This window comes from Peromyscus leucopus, chromosome 4 (genome assembly GCF_004664715.2).
Source record: "Peromyscus leucopus breed LL Stock chromosome 4, UCI_PerLeu_2.1, whole genome shotgun sequence".
Lineage (NCBI taxonomy): Eukaryota > Metazoa > Chordata > Mammalia > Rodentia > Cricetidae > Peromyscus > Peromyscus leucopus.
In genome coordinates, this window is record NC_051066.1 from 129813656 (window position 1) to 129834064 (window position 20409).

General features: G+C 44.9%; 1 protein-coding gene across 1 annotated transcript; it reads left to right on the forward strand.

Moving 5' to 3' along the window:
* Positions 1-2292: 2292 nt before the first annotated feature.
* On the forward strand, positions 2293-20103 carry LOC114705589. Its single transcript, XM_037204460.1, has 10 exons — positions 2293-2317; positions 3645-3862; positions 5415-5701; positions 6266-6370; positions 9447-9587; positions 10632-10695; positions 11079-11139; positions 12478-12569; positions 13455-13497; positions 19272-20103. The coding sequence occupies exons 1-10, from the start codon at positions 2293-2295 to the stop codon at positions 19289-19291; spliced, it is 1056 nt and encodes a 351-aa protein (XP_037060355.1). The 3' UTR covers positions 19292-20103.
* Positions 20104-20409: the final 306 nt, after the last annotated feature.

The window sequence follows — 20409 nt, forward strand, 5'->3', positions numbered from 1 at the left end:
GAACATAGCACCTGCCTGTTGGAGGAAGAAGCATCAGTGATGTTGTAAACACACACAAAGAAGGAGAAAATGACTACTGTATGACCATCTCTGAAAAGCTCAACCTACCTCAGCATCCCTCCCTCATCCTCTGGCCTAAGAAACTAAGAATGAATTCACACAATAACATCTTTTATGTCATAGCTCTGTCATTAGCCACTGAGGGACCCTGGCCAGACCACTTGGCTTTCATTTCATCTTATGGTTATTAGAAGGATTTAATTCTGCTAAGCAGTGAATAAAAAGAATTTAGCATGGGAACTAGTGTAGATTAAGTCTTCAGTAAATGGTAGCATCTGTGCCCATCCACGTCTGCCAATTCACCTGTTATAACATAGTTGGGTTGTAGGCTCAGCCTACCTGGATTTGGATTATTTTATTTTTATTTTTCGAGACAGGGTTTCTCTGTGTAGCTTTGCGCCTTTCCTGGAACTCACTTGGTAGACCAGGCTGGCCTCGAACTCACAGAGATCCGCCTGGCTCTGCCTCCCGAGTGCTGGGATTAAAGGCGTGTGCCACCACCGCCCAGCTGGATTTGGATTTTTACTCTACCACTCACAAGCTGTATGATGTTGGGCAGGCCACTTCACCTCCCATACTTCATTTCTTCCCTGAATTCTGTCTTAAAAGAACTTAATATTAATGGTCACATAACAAAAGTTGAAGGAAAAAAATTCCCTAGTTTTAACTGCTTACGCAGAGGAGCTCACTGCCTGATGGAGCCTCCCTCCACACCCAGTGCCAGGAACTTTCATGGAAAGAAAATAAGAAGCTGCTGCTTTTACAGACAGGGAAACATAGGTGTGGCTCACCCATATAGAGAGTGATAGTGAGGATCGCCCAAGACCCCAGGACTCAGGGGTCACACAGATCAGTGTTACCCAGCTCATCAACTGTTGTCTTCACAGGTGCTTGCAATGAACATGAGACTCTTGTGGACATTTCTCTTCCTTGGCTGCCTGCTTAACAAGAGCTATGTTTCATCAGAAGATTCTAGCCATGGGTCAGGTGAGCCACCCCATCCTTCTTGGAAGTTCTGTCATCTCTCCTTATATCTAACCCATCAGAGTAACAAGATCTGCCAGTGTCTCTGCAAGCTTCTGGAGGCACCGTACCCTCTCCTGGAGATGTCTGTCTCTTTCAGACCACATCTTTTCATCCAGATCACCTATTTCTTTTTTCTTTTTTTAAATTATTTTATTTTACAATATAATTTAATTCTACATATCAGCCACGGATTCCCTTGTTCTCCCCCCTCCCGCCCCCCTCCCCTCCTCTCCAGCCTACCCTCCCATTCCTACCTCCTCCAGGGCAAAGCTTCCCCTGAGGACTGAGATCCACCTGATAGACTCAGACCAGGCAGGTCCAGCCCCCTCCTCCCAGGCTGAGCCAAGCGTCCCTGCATAAGTCCCAGGTTTCAAACAACCAACTCATGCACTGAGCACAGGACCCAGTCCCACTGCCTGGATGCCTCCCAAACAGATCAAGCCAATCAACTGTCTCACCTATTCAGAGGGCCTGATCCAGTTGGGGGCCCCTCAACCATTGGTTCATAGTTCATGTGTTTCCATTCGTTTGGCTATTTGTCCCTGTGCTTTATCCAACCTTGGTCTCACCAATTCTCGCTCATATAAACCCTCCTCTTTCTCGCCCATTGGACTCCTGGAGCTCCACTCGGGGCCTGGCCGTGGATCTCTGCATCCAGTTCCCTCAGTCATTGGATGGGGTTTTTAGCACGACAATTAGGGTGTTTGGCTATCCTATCACCAGTATAGGTCAGTCCGGGATGTCTCTCGACCGTTGCCAGCAGTCTATTGTGGGGGCATCTTGTGGATTTCTGTGGGCCTCTCTAGCACTTTGCTTCTTCCTATTCTCATGTGGTCTTCATTTACCATGGTCTCCTATTCCTTGTTCTCCCTCTCTGTTCTTGATCCAGCTGGGATCTCCCACTCCCCTAAGCTCTCTTTCCCTTGACAATAAAGCCCTGGAAGAAAACAATAAAGCCCTGAAAGAAAATTATGAAAAAGCAATGAAACAGATGAAGGAAACAGTCCAGATCACCTATTTAGTGTAAACTACTTTTTCCCCATTATTGACTGTCTTAACATAGTCTTCCATATTTAGACCCACTTCCCAGGTATGTCTTTCTAGCCTTCAACTCTAATGATCTAAGTCTCATTCAACTTTGCCCTGAAGAGCAAAAGCCTAAGCTCTGGCAGCCCCAATATTGTAGGTTCAGCCACCTGCCACAATATGCTCATTAAAGACATGAACAATGGTGAGCAAGGCAGAGAGAAGAGATTTAAATGACACATTTCAAAAGGAACAGATAAAAGAGTCTGGTGACCCCCAAAGTTCATCTTTAGGGCTCTAACTTTAGAGTTCAGTAGAGTAAGACTGGGGCAAGAGGCAAGAGGTCTTGCATGATGAAGACTCAGGGTCAAGGTGTGGTCTACTTGGTCATTGTCTCTATCCTGGTTCTGCATGGTGTTCTGAAGTTGTTATTGGTGTCATCCCTCAAGGAGATTCATCTGGTTCAAACAAGACATCACTTCTGCTTTGGGGTGTGGCCTCCCACTCTTAGACAGTTATTCTCATCTGTAGGGGGGTCTGTCTTTTGAGGTTTGCTTTTCCTCAAATCCAAGATGTCTGCTAGTTTAAGACAATGACCAATCCCTGTGCCTTCAACCTTTCAGGGGAAAGAGATAAGTTAGGAGGACAGATAACTTACATGTCCAGAAAGCAGGAGTCTGAGCCAAACTCAAAGCCCAGATGCCAGGCCAGGCTTCTAGCTTGTGGGCTCAAGCGAGGCATCTATGCTTTTTAACAAAAGCAGTCCCTAAGTGCCTGTTACAAGTACACAGGCAAGAGCTCAAGCAACTGCACGCGCGCGCGCGCGCACACACACACACACACACACACACACACACACACACACACACATTGTATTCTTTTAGTTAAGTGCTGGGGATGTTAAGTTAAGGGCTTTGTGAACATTGGGCGAGTACTCATTTCTAGCACTGAGCTATATCCTCCTATTTCTAGATTTTGTCTTTAGCACCCTAGAAGGCCCAGGGTACATCTGGACTTAGAGATAGCTCTTTTCCCCTCTTATCAATATTTTTCCTAACTATATATTTTCCTTTTGGCAGATGAAGTTTCTGTTCTTTACATCAAAATTAGGCCTAGGACAAAAATCTGTCACAGGTGTGTGACTCCAGGTGAGAACTCTTCAGAGATAATGGAGTGAGGCTGTAGACCTGGAAGGAAGGAGTTGTTTGTAAAGGGCTAGTCCTAAGACCAGAAGCTTTAAGTCTAGTGTGTGCTCCCCAAGCAGTTGTAAATAATAAATCAAGATCAGAGAAGCTGTGAGCAACCAAAGCAGTTACTTTCTCTTTTCACTATAGATGACCCAGTGTGGTCCTCATGTATCTGACTTTTCATTGCTTCCTGAGCTCAAGTGCAAGACTGAACCTTGGTTTTCCATTTGTAAGAAGCCTGGCTCCAGGGTATGGTCACAGCTGGACCTGGGTAGAAGACCTAACTTCCTGGCTCCAATGGGAGCTTGCGCCCCAGGACTCAACTCTATGTCTCTGTCTCAGCAGATGTTGAAAATGGAGATGGCGATGGGTTGAATACAGAAGTTCTGAATGGTAATGAAGGTGAATACACACACATGGAAGATGATAGTGAAAAACTGGCTTCTATAGCTGTTACTTCATCTATAAAGATCTCCGAAGTCAATCAGGACAGTGTGGATAAACTCGACCAACTCAAGATGGCTGCTTCAGACTCCCTGGACACAAGTGGCATCACCAGCCAAGTATCCTCTGGGCAACTGGGTCAAAAAAGTATAAGTAGTCCTGGTCACTATGGCCACACGTGCTAAAGAGAGTCCAGCCCTTCAGTGGTGGGTGACACGAGCTTTACAGGCAGTGGTTACCCTTATGATGCCCATCTAAGAAGTGCTTCCAGTCTGAGGTGGCAGCTCTGGTCCATCTGGGGCTGAATCATCTGGTATCAAACTGGAGTAGGGTCAACAAATGGTCATCCTGGGACTGGGTCATTTGGTGCTATAGATCAGTCTGAGCAGTTTTAACAAATGGCATGACTGGTGATAGGTCATTCTGATTGCCCTGGTAAAGGTGATGTTGGATCAGTTTTCTGGAAGGTTTGGTCAGTCTGGAGCAGGACCAATAAATGTCCACCGTGGCTTTAGGTCATCTAATGGTTTAGATGGAGAGTCAAGTGGTGGTCAGTTTGGAGCTGGGTTTTCTGGGTATTTAGTCAGTTTGCAACAGGATTAGTGAGAGGTCTATTTGAGGTTTAGTTCACCCAATAGCCATGACCAGTCTTTTTTTTTTTAGACAGGGTTTCTCTGTGTAGTTTTGATGCCTATCCTGGATCTCGCTCTGTAGACCAGGCTGGCCTCAAACTCACAGAGATCCACCTGGATCTGGAGGCTCTGCCTCCTGAGTGCTGGAATTAAAGGCATGCAACACCATCGCCTGGTGGCCATGACCAATCTTGACCATGACCATTCAGTAGTAATGGTTAGTTTGGGCTTAGGGTATCTTTTGGCTCTGGTCCCTCTGGCTCTAGGTTACATAATGATTATGTGAAATCTAAGGCAAAATCATCTTTGTGTTAGAAATTAAAGCAGGCTCATTGAAAGGTGCTGACAGGAAACTACCTTTAGATGAGTTTTATAAGGAGAGTTGCAGGCTGGCTCATCACCACAGGCAGCCATAATAAGGCTCTGATGTGGGAAAACATTTTGGAGATATCATTATGGCCATAACCAGCCATAATTTGGCCATGAAGGGAGAGAGAGCCTTTTCTTAAAAATGATAAGACAAAAGTGTTTTCTGACTCTTATGTTTCCAGGAGTGGGTGGGCAAATTCCCTACCATGTGACCTAGCCTGGCCTGTCTATGTTCCAGAGTCTGGAAGATATTGATAAAAGTAGGGCGAGAGGGGGAGAACAGGGGAATCTGTGGCTATTATGTTGAACTGAATGGTGTTGGAAAATAATAAAAAAAAGTTAATAATCAAAAAAAAAAGTAAAGTTACAATTCAAGATTGTCTTTGATAGATATCAGGGGGCGTGGGCAGGCTCACAGCTATGGGAGGAAGAGAGCTGCATGTGTAAGAGGTTCAGTGTACTCTCTGATGACCTCTGTCTGGAGAGAGCTGTAACCTACCACCTTAGATCAAGGCTTGGTGTCCCTAACTGCCATGGTCTCACTGGGGAAGTATCGCCTGAAGGTCTTGTTCACATGGGGACTCCAGTGGATTATGGGGCTGCCTCCATCAGTTCATCACAATTCATGTGATGGCATCATAAGAGAGCTGGCAACCTCCTTAACCAACAGCTGTCAACACCTGTTCTCAACCAGGACATCCTGAGCCAGGAAGGGCTCCTGAGCCCTATTATCCTCAACAACCAGAAACTAGCCAAGGATAGAGAAGAGCTACTGATGCTTCTCCTGGGTGGCAGTCTATCATTTGGTATCAGAAATGACCTCCTGGAGGCAGCAGGGATCAAGGCTGTGGAAGGCCTGATCTGCAAGGGCTCCCTGGGTGGCCTTTGTGGTCATGGGAGTCTCTCTGGCATGAATAATGTTCTGAAGAACATGAATTCTGGGCAACTCAATAACTGGTGAGTTTGAGTTCTTTAGCAATAAAATAATTCTATAAAGCATTGATCAGAGAAGGTTCCAGGTACTTGAGAGACATTGGTCTGACTCTCTTTAAAAAGTTGGCACTGAGAAATCACCACCTCCTCTTCCAAAGCTTCAGTCACAGCCTAGTGTTTCTCTAACATAGTCTATCCCTTAGGTTTATGTGGGCTTCTCTGAGCTCTGCTATATTATAAATTACACCAGGAAAACATATTGCAGATGTTCTGACCACTTATCCCCTAGTTATCATCTGTCCCCCAGTGAGTAAAAGAACCCTTTTGTTCCAAGCTAATCCCATAGTTACCAGCTGAGGCTTTCAATATGGTATCTGCATTTTCACTTGCTATCTTAATCAACTGTAAAGTCAGTTACTAGCTTATGCTTTCCTGGTCTAGGATTTGTAGAAATGGGACTCAGAATAGAAATCAAGGTTAGGGAGGGACAGGCATGGGGCAGAAGGAAGGGAAGCCACTACTGAGTGGAGAGCCAAGGAGACCAGGAAATTGACTTTTTCACATTGCCATACTCTTCCTTTTCTGTAGGCTCAATGTCACCCAATTTGATATTGTCCGGTTGTCATGGAATGTCTTTGCTTCATCTCGTCTCGAACTTAAACTTCAGACCAAGTTGACTATCAACTTTTCAGGGTGAGCAATATGAGGAATGTTATGGTTTGAATCTGAACTGTCCTCTGTGGGTTCATTCTTTGAACTCTGGTGTTGTTTTGGGGTGCTGTGGAGCCTTTAGGAAGCAGAGCCTTGGATGGCTGAAGTGTCACTCGAAGCAGGCCTTGGAAGATCATAGCCTGTTTTTAAGCTCCAGCTGCCTCAGCTTCCTTCTCCGCCATGATGTGAGCAGGTGCCCTCCACCATATGATCCCATTGCCATGTCTTCCCTAGCAGAAAAACTGAAATGTCTCTGAAACTGTGAGATCTAAATAACCATTTATTTAAGCTGTTTCTGTTGGGCACTTGATTATAGTGGTGCAAAACAACTAATATCGTGAGAGAAGCAAGCGGAGGAAATTCCTAGAGATAGTGAGTGGTTTTATTGGTGGTGGGTGGTTTCCTTTCTTTCAACAGACAAGATGGCTTTGGCTTTTCTTAGCCTTTCCCCAAGATCTTGATACTGTCTGAATAAGGACACAATTTCTTGGGATGGCAGTGACGGCAGGACAGGAATGGAAGTCAAGCTTTTTGCTTCTCTGCCACATTCTGAGGCTGTGTGGAAACAATCTTGGGGAGAACATTAAAATGCAAAAGAAAACAGCCTCCAATCCTACAACAGAGAGGCAGTGGCCTTTAAGATCTCAGCTGGTGTCTTTTCAGTTCTTCTACCACAACCCTTCTGAAAGGTAATAAATGCTCCATGCTACATGTACACTGTGGGACTTGTGAGCTATCCTGTGGATGAACAGGAGGACTGTTCACCATACCACTCTTTTAAATAACTCTGTGATTGATACAAGGGATGAATCTGCCAGTTCTCTGATTATTAGAAAGTCTCATGAGCACAATTCATAGCTTGTCATCTATTTATTTATTTATTTGTTTGTTTGTTTGCTTGCTTGCTATGCTGGGTGTTGAACCCAGGACCTCACATTTACCAGGCAGGCATTCAATTACTGAGCTACATCACCACCCTGTAATTTATAGCCTTTGATAAACATTTCAAAAGTATGTTACAGAGACCTGGCAATGGTGATAAGACCTAACATTCTTGAGTACTTCACAGAGTCCAGGTTCCGGGCAGCAGTTCCTTTGAGTGCTCTTCTCAATCCTTACTGTAGGGTTCTAAGGGAACCTCAGAGAAATTCAATCAGATTACACATGAAGACAGGGAGAGAGCTCAGTTGGAAAAGTGCCCATGACACAAGCTTGATGATATGAGTTCAGATCTGCTTCAGGATCTGTACCTGTCACCAAAGTGCTGGTAAGGACAGAGATAGAGGGATCCCTGAAGCTTATTGGCTGGTGGGCCTATCCAAATAGATGAGCTTCAGGCACATACCATCACACATACATACACACCATCACACACATACATCATCACAACGCACCACACATTCAATCACACACACATACACCATCACATACACCATCTTTTTCTCTTTCTCTCTCTCACACACATCATCACCGTCATACAAACACACCATCACACATACATACCATTACACATGCATACACACCATTACACACAGACCACACACACACATACATTGCACATGGGTGGTTGTGAGTACACATATAACTCCAGGAGGAGATACTAATACTGGTGATGTGCATGAGTTCAGCAGAGCTCCAGGTGGACAGGGCAGGGGGCAGCTTTTCACTACCACTTTTTAATCTTTGAGTCTTGAGCTATGAATAAGCATTACCTATCCCCATAAACTACTTTATATATACATATAATAAAAGAAATTAGAAGTATATAAAGGAAAACAGGAATACCCTTTGAAGTATATGTATCAGTTACCTGTGAGTTTTGCAACTCTGGAGAAAGGTATCCTGACTACTTGGGAAGTCAGGCAACACCTTGAGCTGCTAAGACTGCTCTGACAGCTGGAGCTGTGATGAGACAGCTCAGCCCTAGAGGTATCCCAGATACCTTGAGCTGCTTAGGACAGCTCTGCCCTGGGAAGGGAAGGAATTCTGACTGCTTGGGAGAGTCAGGATTGGAGCTGCTAGGACAGCTCAGTATGGGAAGGGTATCCTGATCATTCAGGAGTTAGGCTATACCTGGTGTGGTGGGGGATGGTCTCCCCGCAGGATATAGCAATCCTGCTCCTCTCTTGGAAAGCTGCTACAGCTGAGCTTTGCTCAGTCTCCACTTAAGGGGGCTTCCTAGCAGAGCTCTGCTTCTTCTCTGGCCTAAGATGTTGCTTCTTTTGCTTCACTCTGCAAAAAGGAGAAACCACTGCAGAAATGTAGAAATCTCCTCTGGCTCTGGAGAAAAGTTGTTACTTTTTCAGCTCCCCCTTGCTCTGTCCACTGAGGGACGTCTTAGCAAGGTTCTTCTCTGCACCAGTGAATGAAGATTTTTCACACCCAAAACTCTTTTGAGAAAGAGATTTATTTGGGAATGAGGAGTCCAGGAGAGTAGCTGCCTCTACCAGTGTGGAGAGAACAGCCCACAACTGACCAGGCAGGGCAGTTTATATAGGATGTCTTGGGGGCAGAATCAACCAGGGATTGGTTAGATTTTTTTTCTGCCCAGGGATTGGTCAGTTTTGTGGGCTAGGAGCAGAGATGGCCCTGATTTCAGAGCCAAACTGTGTTTCTTTCACTGGCCTTTCTTGGCTTTTTGATACTAATTCTAAGGCTAGGGCATATTTCTTTTACTGACTCTGATTCTAGGGACCAAGAGTGTTTCTTTGGTACTGGTTTCAGAGTCAGGGCATGTTTCCTTGGTTATGGGTTTGGGGATAAAGTGTTCCTTTCTCTGGCTCAGGTCCCAAACCCAGGCTGTGTTTCCTTTCCTGGTTGTGGGCTCCAGGACCAGGGTGCTACTTTCCTGCTCTGTGATTGGTTGGTTTCACAGGTCAGTTGGCTGGGGCAGAGATAGCTCTGATCTCACTGAGTTTCTTTGGCCAGGGCCTTTTCCCTACATTACCTCTCACCCACAAGTACCTATACCTGTTTGCAAGTTACAAGTTATAGTGAAACTTTTAGAGTGTTTCCAGACATGCATGCAGCATCTAACAGCCCTCTCCCATGCACCCAGGATGCTCTCATTTCTCAGTGGCTCTACAGTGGATGTGGACATTGTGATCCCCTTGGGTTTGCAACAGATTGAGACTGGCCAAGTCTCATTTTCTGTGAAGAGCTGCAAGGCAATATTCAGTGGGATCCAAGTGAATACAGGGTAGGTACAAACCCAGGAAAACTGGAAACCACCAAACAGGGCATGGTGTGGGATGGTGTTATGCACAGAATAGTTACCAATTTCCCTGGGATCTGACCAAGATTGTCGGCAAACTACGCCACTAGTGTTCTCTATTTTTAATGCCCTCCTTCCAGTCAAGTTTTTGTCTCAAGGAACTTGAAATCACAAGCAGAAGGGGATGGATGCCTTTGGGCCAGAAGCACCCACTTATGAAGAATATTGGGTGCTCCTTTTTCCAAGCTCTCATGGAGAGATCTTGGGTAGGAGCTTTGTAGCATCACTTTCATGCTAGCCTGCCATCTCTTGATGTGCCTGTATAAGCTCTTTAGGGAAGAAATTGCCTTATATTCATCATTCATTTATCCAGCACATATTGAGCTAATAGATACTGTTCCTGGAGACACACTGGGGAACAAGTCCATGGGAGATATGTGAGTGAAAATGAAGGGGGAATGAATGGAAAGCTGATTGGATGAGAAGTAGATGGACAGACGGATGGATGGATGGATGGATGGATGGATGGGTAGAAGGAAAATAAGTGAGTGCAAACATGCACAGATGGATGGGCATGGATTCAGGGATGGATTAAAGAAAGAGTAGAAAAATGGCATATTAAAAAGACATTAATGGTCTACCTGAGATGTCTAGCTAGGTTCACTGGGCAGGTCTGAAATGCATACTTGCTTAATTTAACACAGTGGTTCCCAATCTTCCTAATGCTTTGACCTTTTAATACAGTTTCTCATGTTGTGGTGACCTCTAACCATAAAATTATTTTCATTACTACTTCACAACTATAATTTTGCTACTGTTATGAATCATAATGTAAATATCTGATATACATGATATCTGATATATGACCCCTGTGAAAGGGTAGTTCAACCACCAAAGGGGTCACAGCACACAGATTGAGAACCACTGATTTGACAACAGAGACATAATCATTATTCAGATTATATAGCAGAGTACTTCAAAGCCCTTGGTGATAATGATTACTGCTAATGATTCCTTTTCCCTCCTCAGCATGTTCTCCACAATGATGGAATCGATGATGAAATGGTCCTTGAATATGTCCTTGAACAACATAGTAAGTCTGACAACATGGCCCTGACAGATCCTGAACATGAGCTGTGGAGTAGGCTCTGTAGCTAGCGGTGAGAGAGGGCCAGCCCATTTCAGTAGAGGACAGCTTCATCCCTGAGCTGTGCAGAGTCTCTTTCTGGCCCCTTTTCAAGGCCCCTGCTTCTGAAGAGGGCATAGAGAAAAAGACAGTGGTTGAGGGATGACTGTAGCAGGCAGCTTAGGCCTGTGTAAGAGGGAGATTGTGACAGGTTTATGGTAGACTTTCTCCATCTTATGTGAAAGTCTTATCCTGCAAAGCATCTTAGATTACAAAGGATTCAGCATGTATATACTGGAAGGTACATACAAGTACCCTTTTAGCAAGGCCTCTGATTCTTTGTATTGCAGTTGTGCCCAGTGGTCAGATTCTGGTTCTACATCATCAACCAACAGTTGACCATTCTGAAAAGTAAGTAAAGCTGTTGCCTGCACATTGCTTTGTTGTATCGACTGCTGCAGTAGCCACCATACCTACTCCTATACAGCTACCAGAGAGACCTTTCTGAGTCAAAACTCAGATCCCCCATTTCCTGGGGTATCAACTGCAGACCTCAGGGCATGTTGTCAAGGTCTTTCTCGAAGCTAAGTGCCCAGTGTTCTCCCATTTTCCTTTAGTGGAGTACCTGAGCCACCTCCTTCACAAGGTTTGGGGACATAATGGCTAAGTTCTGCAGGACTTCCCCCTCCATCTATCTATGCCTGAAATATCCCTTCATCCTCCAGTGTAATCACCATGTTTGGTCATCTCAAAGCCTTTGAAACTTTCTCTCAGCAGAGGTCCCTCCTCAGGACCCCTATATCCTTTGGGTGCACCCTATGACCACTCAGTGAATTGCGTGAAATGTCTACTTCCTGGCTGTCTCTTCCAGTACCCTGGAGCTCCTTGAGGGGGACTCAGTTGCATTTGCCTTTCCATTTGTCTCACAGCCCAGATTGGGTACAGAGTAAACATTTTCAAAAAAAAAAAAACCTCTACTGGTGTGTGAAATGGAAAGGGAAGGAGGGGATGTGGTAGACATGAGTGAGTGAGAAAGCAGACATGTGGAATGAGTGATAGGAAGCAGTGGGAAGACGATGGAGGAGTGATGGCCACTTAGAAGGAGGACAGAGTGGGGTTGAGGTGGATAGTGGAAGGCAGAAGGAGTGATAAAGGGATATGGAAGACAGACAAATGGGAATGGAGGGAAAAAGGAAACACACATAAAAGAATTTGAGGAAAGGAGGAAGGAAGGCCCGATGGACAAAGAGTGATGGTGTTGCAGTGTGCATGTGTGATATATCGATGATGAATAAGTGATGAATGGAAAGAAGGGTCGGTTAGCAGATGTGTAGGAAGACAAGAGGAGGTGAGATAGACTGTGGCCAAGTCAAGGGAAAAAGTAAGCTACTGAGATGGATAAAGGGGGAGGGAAAATGGGCAGATGATGGAAAAGGGAGTGGAAGGAAGATGGCAAGTTCTGTAAGATGGAAGAAAGGAGTCTGGTGGGCCTGGAAAAGTAGAGGTCTATTTTGTAGGAGAGGCGGGTTGCCATTACCAGGCTGAGAGCACCCACGACACTTCCTGGATGATGGTGGGGTTCTGTGGCCTCAGTGTGTACTCAACAGTTGGGGAATCATCTTTCTTCTAGACACACCTGCTTGTGACAGGAATGAACAAGAGAGTTTTATGAGCCTCTGTTTCCATTAGTTGAATGTCTCCCATCTTCTATGTTCTTTTCATTGTTTCCTGTCTCTTTCTCCCCATCAGATATTGCCTCACTGAAGATGTTGGGGGACAACAACTTGCCTAGTACCCCACAGCCCATTTTGTTCCAACGGTCTTATCACATGGACTTTAAGGTATGAATAGCCAACTCCTCTTAAGGACTCAGAGGAGCCAGGTCTCTGCACTTGAGGTCTTCTTGGCTGGGATATGTGTCCAAGCTGTATCACCAAGAGAGCCAGAATGAGCTTTGATTTTGAATGACTATGTAGCCACAAGCACCATGCCCTCACCTCTGAACCCCAGTTTTCTTGTGTCAGGTAGGGGTGATTTTCATAGCCATACACAGTTATCACTGCACATCTCTTCTAGGATACATGTGTCCCTATGACCTGGAGTTGGTGTCTTCTATTCAAGGGGATAGCAGAGTTTAACTGGCAAGTTTTACAATGTCTTACTGGTCCATTAAGTAATGCATACTTGAATTGATGGTGTTCAGTACTGTGAATATGATCAGGTGAGGAAAGGGCCTGGCATACATAGAGAAGAGCAGGGACTCAAAACACCATTGGCTTATTCTATTTTGCCCTTGATTTAAAAAGACTACCAACCAAGTTTATTGCTTAGTATCTTCATACACAACCTTCAGGGTGCTGGGGCAGTCATCCTGGTGGCCTTGGCTATATCCTCCCCACCCCAGCTCATTCCAAGCTGGGACATGGCCAGGAGCTTGGGGTAGTTCCTGGATCCTTTCACAAGGTGGAGTCTTGGGGTCAACAGTCCACTGCCTGTCAGCCCTCAGCTGTCCAAGGGCAGGGTCTGGATTCCGGAAGTTAGGAACAGTGTTGTAACAGTTCAGTGTTTGACCTGGGCAAAGCCATTCCCATCTCCAAGCCTCCTTTTCTTGTCTCTTATCTTCATGTTGCAAAGTTGGTATCAGGTTTACATGGAACACAGAGCCTGACACACAATAGGTATACACTTGCTGAGTTTTTTTTTTAAATTTTGTTTTCTTTTTCCAGAACAAAAACTTCCCAGCCTCTTTCATCAATTGGCTGATTAAAGGTAAGTTTTCTTTATCATATCCATCCCAGAATCCTCCAATCTTATCTTCCAATTCAGTGTTGAACATCCTATGGGAAGGATACTGAAAACAGATATAAAATCATGGAGCCATAGAACCAATGCCTGGATCAACCTTACTGAAGCTGGGTTCCTGGAAAGTCAACTCTACAGTATTACTGTGGGATTCCTGAGATAGCCCATTCTAGAGGGGTTAGGTTATAAGTGGGTCTCTAGGACAGTTCACTTATCTATGTTAAAAAGAAATTCTTGGAGTTGTCTAGTCCTAGGTATTTGGTGCCTTGAGAAAAGTTTCTGAGTTATCTTATACTTCAGGCATTAAGGTTTCTATGATTGTAGGATATCCTCTGCAGTGACCAATGTTACACTGAGGTTCCTGAGATAGCCCACTCTACAGCAATTATAATTACAATGACATTCCTATTCAAGGTGATTCTTGTTATAGAGGGATTCCTGAAGTATTTTTTTCCATAGTGGTAAGTGCTAGAATGGAGTTTCTGGGATAGTTCATTTCACAGAACAGAAAGAACCTGAGCTGGGCATTAGGGATAGGCTTAAATCCAAGTTCAGCCAATATGCTAGTTACTTTTCTTAATGCTGTGACCAAATACCTGAGAAGAAGCAACTAAAGGAAGGAAGGATATATTTTGGTTTGAGGGTACCATCCATTATGGTGGGGGAAGGCACACAGCAAGAGCATGGGGTCACATGTGTCTGTAAGCAGGAAGCATAGGCGAATGCTGGTGTTCTCTTACTTTGTCCTGAAGAAGTCTTGGATCCTAGCCTGTGGAATGATGCATGGCACACTCGGGGTGGGTCTTCGTATCTCCATGAAATCAACATACAAACTATGTACTCGATAGGCCCAGAGGTGGCTCTAGACTCTGTCATGTTGATGATCGGTATTAATCATCACAGCTACCAACTCCCTGTGTCCCTCCCATGTGTTCCATTTTCCCTCTTTCTGGCCTTCTGTTCTCATCTGTTCAGAACCCTCAGTCTCTGACAACTTTTATCTAATTGAGAGTATTGGGACATTGAGATGGGAACAAGATTAGAGAGCAGAGGAGTCTCCAGAAAAATCCAAGCTGTGACAAGTCTTCCTAATGATGGCTACTGTCTTCTGAGGGCTCAAGTCCCTTACTTATATCTTCTCATCTCCTTGGTGTGAGGTACACCATTGCCTGTAGGATATTGATGGGACCAATCAGGACCATCATAAGGATGCTAAAACAACCGAGTGTCTCCGTGGAACTCTCCGACTCCAGCTTAGGTGGCTCTGGCCTTGATCTCATCTCCAGTGTTTATCCACAGCCACCCTTACTGGTCCTTTCTCTAGAGCATGGGTGTTTGCTCATCAAAGCTGACCAGTGGAAAGCATCCACAGACTATGTCAGCTTGGGCTGCTTCAGGAAGACCCATCTGTAAGAACCAACCAAAGGCATGTGCTTGAGAAGGGATAGGACAGTGAATGGCCTTTCAGTTCAGACAGTGGGGCAGGACTTACAGTCCTGACAACTGTTGGGACCATCTGAAACTGATGCTGGATCCATCAAGGCAAGTGTCATTCCAGTAAGATTTGTCAACCAATAGGTGCACCCCATGTTTGAAACAAATGCTGGGGGAAATGCCACATGGACCCCTGACACTGAACCCCAATTAGCTGTGTCTCTGCACATATTTCTCTTGTGTGAGAAATATGCTCCCAAGCCATTTTCTCTGTATATAAGGTTCACTTTGGGGTCTGCCTAGTGCCAAGTAGAAGGCCAAAATAATGTGTGTGTCTTAGTCATTCTTCCTATTGTTGTGATAAAACATCCAGACAAATGTAAATTAAGGGAGAAAGGGCTTATTGAGGCTCCAACATAGCAATGATCTTCTATCATGATGGGAAGTCACAGAAGCAACAGCCTGTCTCAGTACATCCACTCTCAAGAAGCAGGGTAGTGAATACATGCTGGTGCTTGGCTAGCCTTTTTTTTTTGTAGCCCAGGGAATGGTACCACCCATAGGTGTGTGTGTGTGTGTGTGTGTGTGTGTGTGTGTGTGTGTTGGGTCCTCTCATCTCAGTTAACAATCAAGACAACCCCTACAGGCATGACTAGACTGGGTGGTCGTAAATTCTGCTGAGTTGACAGTTAACACTATCAGAACACTTTTTGAATTCCAGGAGGTTAAAAGTCCTGACTTTAGAGGCTAAAGAGGCCATTATGAGTAGGCCTATGGTCCTATACTGTTGAAGCCCGAGAATAAGGATAGCACCTGCCTCACTGGGTGACTATGAGAATATTCAGGACAAATCTAAGTTCAGAACTTGGGCAGTGCAGCAAACTGCCTCCAGAGCCAGATTGTCTAACCCACCAGGAAGGGAAGGATGGAGGAAAGACGAGAAAGGGGAACCTCAGAGGCTGAGAGGGGACCCTTGGGGGCTGTGAGACCATGCACCTTTCTCCTACCCTTACTGACAGGCCCTGAATGAGCAGAGACTGGACAGTTTGTGCATTTGGGCTGCCTCTTTTCCTGACCAGGAAGAAAGAGTGCCTGGCCCAGGCAAGGCACCAGGCCTGTGCTGGACTGGCCAGGGCTGGTCAGTTCCCAGATAGGCCACTAGGGGGAAGCCATGATACTGCTAATATGTTTCTCAGTAGGCTGGAGTCAGAATTCCTAGTTTCCAATCCCAGTTCTTCAGAGAGTAGAATATTTAACCTCTCTGTGCTTCATTCTTTCCACTAAGGACTAATAATAGAAGTAATTCATTCACTTTTACTCTCTCCAGCCAGATCATTTTTTATGAGCATATATTGATTGTAAAAAGTGGAGGTTTCATAATGGCATCCCCATTCAGGTGCTTTGACCATATTACCCTCCATCACCATACACACACACACACACACACACACACACACACACACACACACACTTTTGAACAGATTAAATATTATTAAGAATAATTTATCATGGGATAACAGAAAATTTAAAAGTGTTTGCATAGTAAGGGAAGAGATCGCCAGAGTGAAGAGACAACAGACAGGATGGGAGAGAATCTCTACCAGCTATGCCTCCAACAGAGGATTAATGTCGAGCACGTAGAAAGAACTAAAAAATTAATCCTCCCCCCCCTGAAAATTTTCAATCACTAAATGAAAATTATCGAACGAGCAGTTCTCTAAAGAAGAAATACAGAGGAGCTCCTTTAGGGAGGACCTGGTACCTTTTTACAGAGTGGCTGCTGAGAAGACTCCTGTACTCAGCTGAGAAAAGCGACCACGTTAGTTGAATGGTGTGGAGCAGATGGTTCAGTGGGGCCGTGGAAGATTGAGAGGAGTGGTCCACTTAGCAAATTGATGGGAGACAGGGATTGCCAACAAGGCTGATAAGTTTCCAATTTGATGGGCAGCCAGATAGTGAGATGGACACACCTGCACAGTCAAAAGTGAAAGAGGAGGAGGAGGAAGAAGAGGAGGAGGAGGACAAGGCCTGTAGTAAGCAGGAGGTGTCTGCTAACAAGCGAAACTACCACCTCATTCCAATACGTTCTCAATTAGAAATGATGGTCAGCTCTACACTGTTCTCACCACTACAGGACAGTTTCTTTCCCTGTCTTATTGTTTTGTCCTACTTCCCTCCCCTTTTATTGGATAGAAAGTAACTGATCTTTGTACAAATCATATTGTTCTTAAAAAAAAACAAAACTAAATGGCCAGTCTTCTGTTTCTGTTGACATTAAATGAGATGTAATGGAGAAGTTCTGGTTCTGAGAACCCCTTTTGTAATTAGTGGCACACCCCTTCAGCTTGTAGCCTTTAGATTCCAATAAGTTGTTTTGTTCTCATTGTCTCAACAATAACAAGACCCAACAGCATAATAACCCTTGCATTCTTTGATTGGAGAACTTTAGTGTGTTTTATTTAATACTGTAAAAGGACAATTTTATAGCTTTTGTTGTACACAGCTGTACAACACAATACCACCATACACAGCTGTTACATGTGGGGCATTGCATCTTTAAGTAGGGGTAAAGTACTCTATAAAAATGAGTCTTAGATAGTTTTCCCTTCAGATCAAGTGTCTTGTTTAAACATTTTTTTATTTTGTTTAAAATGGAGGAAAAATTAGTACAATGGCCAACAAATATTTGGAGGAAATTGTTTAGTATACTTAGCTGTCAGAGTAATATTCAAATCAAAACTACACCAAGGCTGCAACACACTCCAGTCAGATGGCTATAGAGATGTAATGCAAGGGGAACTCTCCCTCCTTATATATGTGCAGCCACCATGGAGATCAGTATGAAGGGTCCTCAGAAAACTGAAGACAGAGCTGGGCAGGGTGGCACACACCTTTAATCCCAGCACTGGGGAGCCAGAGGCAGGTGGATCTCTGAGGTTGAGGCCAGCCTGGTCTACAGAGTAAGTTTCAGGACAGCTAGGGCTACACAGAGAAACCCTGTCTTGAAAAAAAGCAAAGCAAAGCAAAGCAAAGCAAAGCAAAGCAAAGCAAAGCAAACCAAACCAAACCAAACCAAACCAAACCAAAATAAAAAACTGAAGATAGGACTCCTGTATGACCCATCTGTTCACTCCTAGATACATACCTGGAGGAAGCTAAGCCAGCACACCTCACAGATACCTGGTCAGCCATATCCATTGCTACACTATTCACAACAGCCAGGATGTGGAACCAGTCTGGGTGTCCATAATAGATGAGTGGATAATTATCCTTTGAGCTGAATAAAATTCTGTTGTGTATATGTCCCATATTTTGTTTATTCATTTTTCTTTGTCAGGTGTCCATCCAGGAGTCACATGATAGTTGTATTTTTGGTCTCCTGAAGACACTCTACAGTGATTCCCTTAGTTTACACTTCCGCCAGCTGTACTTCTCTCCCTACCCACATCCTTGTTGATATTGTTTTTCTTGATGACATCCTTTCTGACTGAGGTGGGATGTAACCTCAGTGTAAGGAAGTATAACTTCTTTTCCAAGTATTTCTTGGTCATTTGTGTTTCTCCTTTTGAAAACTGTCTGTTCCTGACATGTGCTCTTGTATTGATTAGATGTTTCTTTGGTCCTTGAGTTCTTGTGCATTCTAAATGTTGACCCCTGTCAAAGATTCTCTCCTGTCCTGTGGGCTGTCCCCTCCCTCTCGTGACTATTTCCTTTGTGTTGCAGAAACTTGACTTCATGGAATCCCATTTGACAGTTTCCACTCTTGTGCCCTGAGCTACTGGAATGGTTTCCAGAGAGTCCTGGCCTATGCCTATATCTTCCTCTGGCAGTTTCAGAGTTTCATTTCTTACATTTAAATCTTTGATCCACTTTGGACAGATTTTGGAGCAGGCTGGAAGATAAGGATCTAGTTCATTCCTCTACATGTGGATACCTAGTTTTACTCAGCATCACTTATTAAGGATTTTTAATTTTAATTTTTTATTTTACTTATTTTTAAATAATGCGCTGTCAAACATGAGGCGACTGTGCCGTGTGGCTTTGTTTCTTTGTCATCTATTCTATCCCAGTGGTCTACATTTCTGGTTTTATGTCAGTATCATGGTGTTTTTGTTACTATGGTTCTGTCCTGTAGTTTGAGGTCAGGTACTGTGATACCTCCAGCTTTTTTACTCAGGATTGCTTTGGCCATGAGTCATTTTATTAAGTGCTTAGAGCTGCCCCAGCAGGTAGCTGTTACTATTTTTAGATTACAAATCTGGAAACTAAGGCTCAGAGGGATTAACTGTTCTGTTATTTCCACACAGACAAAAGGAAGGATAACTGAGGCTCAAGCCCAGGTCTTCTTCAGAAGTCAGAAGCTGGAGGAAGCGTGAAGGATGCCCTGTTGTGTCCTAGTAGAGTGTGTAACCAAAAGTTTTCTCCTCGCCCACCGGTACCCAGATAACCAGTCAGAGGCTTTTGCTTCGGTTCCCCCACAGTACCTCAATGGCTTGGGTATAAAGTAGGACTCCTTTATCATTCTCTGGCTCTCTGACTCTGCCCTGAGGGAAATGCACTGTGGCAGCCCAGAGACCACACCCTGCACTGAAGAGGCAACCTAAGTCTCTGGAGTCTCCCCACCTGCACAAAGCCGCCAGAGCTTTTCTTTTGAGGAAAGCAGAGTCATGCTTGGTCAGCAGATGACAACATTGGTTTTTCCAAACTTCTCTTGTCAGCGCTCTCTTTGTAAGTGACTGCCGACACCTCGCTGGCCTGAGGGAGACTCCTGAAGCCAGACAACTGGGCGAGGACAGAGAAGGGGCAAGTGGAGTCAGCCTCAAGGTCTCCAAGCCCAGACATGAAGGCTCAAGTGGAAGTCAAGGCCTGCAGCACAGCCAGCACGCAGGGATCTTCCAGGAGAGGCTCCTGGGAACCGCTCTACCATGACATATTTTCTTCCTGCAGGTCACACTTGACGAGACTTTGCTCAGGCGCATCTGTCATGGTGTCCTGCACATTTTAATAAAGTGTCACGCTGTGAACAGAAAGTCAAACAAAGCAAGTCCCCTCCCCGGTGTGCTGCTGCTAAGGAATATAGCAGGAATAGGCTCAAGTGTCTCTCAGTTCAGGAAGAATAAAGGTCACCCTGGACTTGTGCCCTCCAGCTTCCTCCTATCTCTGTTCCCAGTCCAGCCAAGCTCCCTGCTAAGCCTTGACCACCCACACAAACTACAGCTTTGGCCAGAGGCCCCGAGGTGGGGAGAGACTAGTGGTACAGGAGAAAAATGCTTGTTTTGGGCACACCTGCTTCTTCACCTGTGGTTCCCACTGTCACTCCCGCAGACAGGCCCCAGTGAGTCTTCCATGGACAGCACATAGAGGGGAGCAGTAGACGGGAATACCCACACCCTGGCTGTTTTACCCCTAGCCCTGTTCTCTGCTATTCATCCTCTCCTCTGCCCT

Excerpts from the sequence above, each read along its gene's own strand:
- LOC114705589 (XM_037204460.1), top strand. The coding sequence starts at position 2,293 with ATGCTCATTAAAGACATGAACAATG. Across the intron at positions 9,588-10,631 it reads GGGATCCAAGTGAATACAGG|CATGTTCTCCACAATGATGG; the intron begins GTAGGTACAAAC and ends TTCCCTCCTCAG. Across the intron at positions 13,498-19,271 it reads CATCAATTGGCTGATTAAAG|ACAAAAGGAAGGATAACTGA; the intron begins GTAAGTTTTCTT and ends ATTTCCACACAG.